General features: G+C 51.4%; 1 protein-coding gene across 1 annotated transcript; it reads right to left on the reverse strand.

Annotated features, from left to right (window-relative positions):
- Nucleotides 1-1,852: 1,852 nt before the first annotated feature.
- Nucleotides 1,853-3,294, reverse strand: LOC123255095 (VWFA and cache domain-containing protein 1-like; the record flags this gene model as incomplete). The annotated part of the gene is made up of 2 exons (XM_044683950.1): nt 1,853-2,069; nt 3,150-3,294. Coding segments are annotated over 2 exons (362 nt in total), but the record flags the coding sequence as incomplete, so codon positions are not given.
- Nucleotides 3,295-5,255: the final 1,961 nt, after the last annotated feature.

A 5,255-nucleotide genomic window follows, 5' to 3' on the forward strand; every position in this document is an offset into this window, starting at 1 on the left:
GGTTGAAGCTGGCACTCCAGTGAGCCCGTGAGTAAAGCGGGAGAAAAGGAGCTGAGGTGGAGGGCGGCATCCATGTCCTCTGTGCCCTGTACCTCATCTGGGGCTCGTTAACGGCCCCGAAGATGCCGACACTGGGATGAATGGCTCAGATTCCTCCTCCCAGCTGAGGCCTCAGCAGAGGTTTCTTAGGGATGGGGAAGAGCCTCCTGGGAGCAGGTCTGTGTTTGGAAAGAAAGCTGCTCCCCTCCCCTCCCCTCCTCCCTGCAAGCCTCGTGCACCAAGCTCAAATGAAACCCAGAGATCTGGTCGCCAGCCAAGCACCTTTTTTTTCAGGGCATTTCCCAGATTCAGAGAGAGTAAGGAATCTGTATGCTCTGCAGCGAACCAGTCAGATGGCTCAGTGGGCAGAGCTCTGCGCCTGGAGTCAGGAATACCTGAGCTCACTCAGATCCTGCCTCAGACACCACAGTATGCTCCCGTGCCTCAGTTTCCTCATCTGTAAAATGAGGATAGAATACCACCTGCCGGCCAGGATGATTGCAAGGAGCAAACAGGATGATATTTTCCAAGTGCTTTGGACGCTTTAAAGCATTAATCATTCAGCTCTCTGTGACCAGAGATCACGGGCTTCCCCAGCCTTCTCCAAGTGACTCATCCCCAGCTCCTTCAACGGAGTCTTCTTTAACACGGGTTTCTGAATTTTGAATTTTTATTTTAAACCCTGTCTTAGTAACAACTCTAAGACAGAAGGGCTAGGCCTAGGCAAATGGAGTTAAGTGACTTTCCCAAGGTCTCAGAGGAGGAAGGCAATAAGACTTATTAGGCACCATGCCGCACTTTTATAAATATCTCATTAGGTCCTCACATCGCAGAACTGGTGGACTTCAGAGGCCGTCTTGTTCAAACCCCTTATTTTTCAGATCAAGAAACTGAGGCACAAGGAGGTTGGATGGGGCCCCGGGCCACACTAGAAGTAAGCACGAAAGGCAGGATTTGCACCCAGATCCTCTGACCTCGGTCTGAATACCTGACCCCTTGTTTCTTTTAACCTCACGGACGGGGCTGCCCTCTTCCCCCAAGCCAACACCAAGCCTTGAGCCCTGGCACTTTCACAGTGAAAGCTGAGTAGGTAAAGCTGACTCTCTCCCAGTTGGTCCCAATAGGGCGATGCTGTTTTTTCTCACAACATCCACTTCGCCGGCCCCCCTCCCACCCCTTTTGTTCGAGAAATCCTCCGAATAGGTTTTCCAACAATAACAGACTTGGAAGCGGCCGCCTGCACTTCTGGCGTTTCGCTGTCCCCTCCCATGTTTAACATATCCCTTCCTCCAGTCGGCCCACACAGCTGAATCCCAGCTGGTGTCTAATGAGTGAAAATTCAATGCTAGCACCTTTGTGTATTTATAGGCGCACATTCACGCCCGAGCCGGCTCCATGGGAGAATGAAAGATCAGATGGGGGGCTCTCTCGCTAATCTCTTTCTGGGAGCATGCGTGAATCGCGGCCCAGGCCAAGAAGCTTCCAGGCTGACAATCAGCATTAGAAAGGATTTGGCTCAGCCCCTGGGAAGTGATGTGAACCCATTTCATCTCATGCCCATCATAATTCGTCTGAGTCAGACTAATAAAGGGGCGACGGACTGCAGACCCAGCCACGAATGTGGAAAAAGAGGGAGGGAGGGAGGGAGGGAGGGAGCACAGGAGGGAGGGAGCGTGCATGCCCTACCTGTGGCATGCAACCCTTGGAGATGACCGCCAAAGCTGTTTGTTCCCTTCTATTCTCTCCTGAGGGATTTGCATTTTACAAAAACTCCAGAGAAGCGGAGGGGGTGTCTGGCTATGCCCTAACTTACTGGCATGGAGTCGAGTGCTATTGTTGGTGCTCCGGATCAACTGGAAGGCCTTCTGGAAGCCCATGGCATGCTGGGTAGGGCTGTCGGACGATTTGATGCTGCTGACGAAGGTAGACATTTTTCTTTTCGTCTCGCTGGTGGCTGGAGACAGGAACGTCTTGTAGCACTGATCGAGGGAGCAGGTCCTCACAGTATCCGCCACGGTTAGCACAGAGATCTTGGAGGGGAAGAAACGAATCCGACATCTAGAATTATCTTGTGGTTTACATAAAAAATTCCGCATGTACCGGAGCTCGCAGAATGACAAAGCCACGGAGACGTTTCTGTGGATCTTAGAAACTCACAACTGTAAGGATAAAGGCTGGAGACATCAGTATGGCAGGCTGGAAATGGATTCAGAAGAGATGGGAAGGGGCAGGGGAAGGGCCTCTGGCCTTCGTTCCAAGGTGAAGCCAGTGCTTAGAGTTCCTACGCGATTAAAAAATAGCCCAGCTAGGGGGCAGCTGGGTAGCTCAGTGGATGGAGAGCCAGGCCTAGAGACAGGAGGCTCTAGGTTTAAATCTGGCCTCAGACACTTCCCAGATGTGTGACCCTGGACAGGTCACTTGACCCCCATGGCCTACCCTTACCACTCTTCCACCTATAAGTCAATACACAGAAGTTAAGGGTTTAAAAAAAAAATAGCCCAGCTCCCAAAAAGCCAACAAATGTGTTTCATGCCAAGAAAACGAACCAGGCCTCCGATGGGCCGTTGTTCTGTCTTTGTCTTCTCCCCTACTCTTCCTCCAACGGGAGGGAAACAAAGCCCAGGAGGAGAAAAATCAAACAGATGAAGCATTTTATTTTGACAGGTAATACTAGACTAAGGTGAGCTCTAAGAGAGCTTATCTCATGTTATGGTGGAGGTTAGAAAAGCTCAAAGCCCCCACCCCCACCCCGTCACCTGAATCTCAAAGCAAAGGTATGAGTGGCCATGGGAATGCCCCTGCCACATACACACACGTTCCCCAACTCCCAATACTGAAATACCCAATTGATAAGAAGAGGGATAGGCTTTGAGGAGTCCGTATTCATGTGGGAGAGCAACCACAGGACACTGACAGGTGGTAAACACAAGACTAGATCCACAACCACATCCTGCCAGGGTTCAAGATTCAATCCTCTAAGAGTAGGAAATGCCTTTTCCCCTGGGCTGCTCCCCAAAAGAATTAAATTGTATCTGAAAACTTCCAAGGGTCTGAATGTGCTTTGGACGGACCCCTAGAACTCTGTGCTCACGGAGGGAGAGAATGATCACCTTATCGTGCTCGTCGATGGAGCTCAGGATGACCTGGGCTGCATCCTTGGCGATCTGAAGCTGGGTTTCCGTCACCGAAGCACCATGATCCATGATGACAACGATGTGTTTTGATTGGGGCCGGACTGTAGAGACGTAGATAGGCCTGCAAACATACAAACACAAAATCAGGGTCCAATTCTTCTTGCCTCGAGATTTCCCCCGGAATCTCCAGTCTCCCTCAGCCGGTCGATGAGTGTTTCCCTATGCTTGGCACTGGGTTAGGCAATGGAGATTCCAAGGGAAAATGAAATGCTCTGCACCCGCTCGGAGTTGCCATCAACTGTCCTGGGGTCTGTGGCTTGGCGATCCTCAGTCCTGAGTCCCCCCCCCCCCATCATCAATGATCCACTGCTTTGTCTCTGACCCCTTGAGCTACCTGGCCTAGCAGAGGCAACTGAGCAAGTATCTCGACTTGGTCCACTACACATTTAATCAAGCAACACACATCTCGATACCCACCACGTGCCAAGGGGTACAGAGGATGGACAAGAGGACCCCAGGCTTGGCAAGCCCTGGGTTCAGATGCCCAACGAGATGTGGCATTCCGGGCAAAGCCTTGCCAAAACTCTGTGAATCCTCTACGACGCTCAGCTGCAGAGTCGGCAGCCCCTCTCCCAGCTCATCACACGCCTCTACCAAACACACAAACCACACTTTATCTCCAAACCAGACTTCCGGGAAAGGACCAAACCACTTGGGAAGTCCTGCCCGGGGCCAGGCTGTCCTACTGGGTGAGGGCTGGAGTGCCAACTCCCGGCCATGGTGCATCCTTCCTGCCACAGACCCATATCATCCCCCTCCTCCATTCACTGCCCCTGAATCTCTCCCATCTAATATGGCGCCTCTTGCTCATCAAGTATGTGCTGGCTGGCCACTAGGTGGCACCCAAATGCACAGAGCCCTGGACACCTGAGCTCAAAACCTGTCTCCAACAGCAGCCGTGTGACCCTGGGAAAGTTCTTTAGTCACTCTGTGCCTCAGTTTCCCCACATGTAAAATGGAGACACTGGTAGCACCCATCTCTCAGGCTAGCTGTGAGGATCACGTGGGCTCCCCTATGTAAAGCACTCTGAAAACCTTGAGGTGCCATTATTATTATTATTATTATTATTATTATTATTATTGTTGTTGTTGTTGTTGTTGTTGTTGTTGTTGTTGTTGTTGATATTACTGATCTTTAACTTTGTCACCGATCTTGGAACATTATCTGGGATTCTGAGACTGAGCCCTTTGCCTTGGATCACACAGTCTACACATCTCAGAGCACGACTTGAACCTGGGGCTTCCTGCCCCGTCTCTACTTCCCCTCAGACAAAACGTGTTCTTGCTAATGATTTAACGGACTATTGTTCAGGTAACAGAGCGATGGGGGTGAGGGCTGGAAGGCACCCGAGAGATCGTCCAGTCACGGCTCTCATTGCAGAGAAGGAACCTGTGGCCCAGGGAGGGGAGGGATTCCCCCAAGGTCCCGTGCCTAGTAAGAGGCAAAGTCAAACTTGAACCCAGGTCTTCAGCCTCGGAGCCAGACCTTTCTCGACCACGCTGTGCTCCAGTAAAAACCGTGACTCCCGGGAACAGCGAAGGCTGGCGAACAACCTGGCTTCTAGAGCGGTTTCCTAGGAATGCCGTCAGCTGCGGATCTATCTGTTTGCAATGATGAACATCTGGGGTCAATCTGGGCTTTTTTTTTAAACCGGAATTTGCTTTGAGGTTAGCATAACAGGACCCAGGCACTAAAGAGCTTTTGGTGGATGAAAACAAACAGAGCAGGGAGCTGTCGTGGAAAGAGGCTTGGATGTGGAGGCAAAGGACCTGCGTTCAAATCCTGACCAGGCCACTTACTCTGGGTGACGTGGGGCAAGCCCTGGTTTCCTCCCAGAGCCTGGTCAGGGTTAGATCGGATGCTTTCCAGCTCAAAATCCTACAATCTACAACTGAAGAGTCCCTGAATTGGACCCCAAACACCCTCCTAAATTAGAGCGATACTTCTTGGAGGAGGCCCTGCGGTGTTGGGGAGGAGCTTCATATTCTGGTGCAAGGATGGACTAGCTCATCGCTGAGGTC

The sequence above is a fragment of the Gracilinanus agilis genome, unplaced genomic scaffold, assembly GCF_016433145.1.
Source record: "Gracilinanus agilis isolate LMUSP501 unplaced genomic scaffold, AgileGrace unplaced_scaffold39233, whole genome shotgun sequence".
Lineage (NCBI taxonomy): Eukaryota > Metazoa > Chordata > Mammalia > Didelphimorphia > Didelphidae > Gracilinanus > Gracilinanus agilis.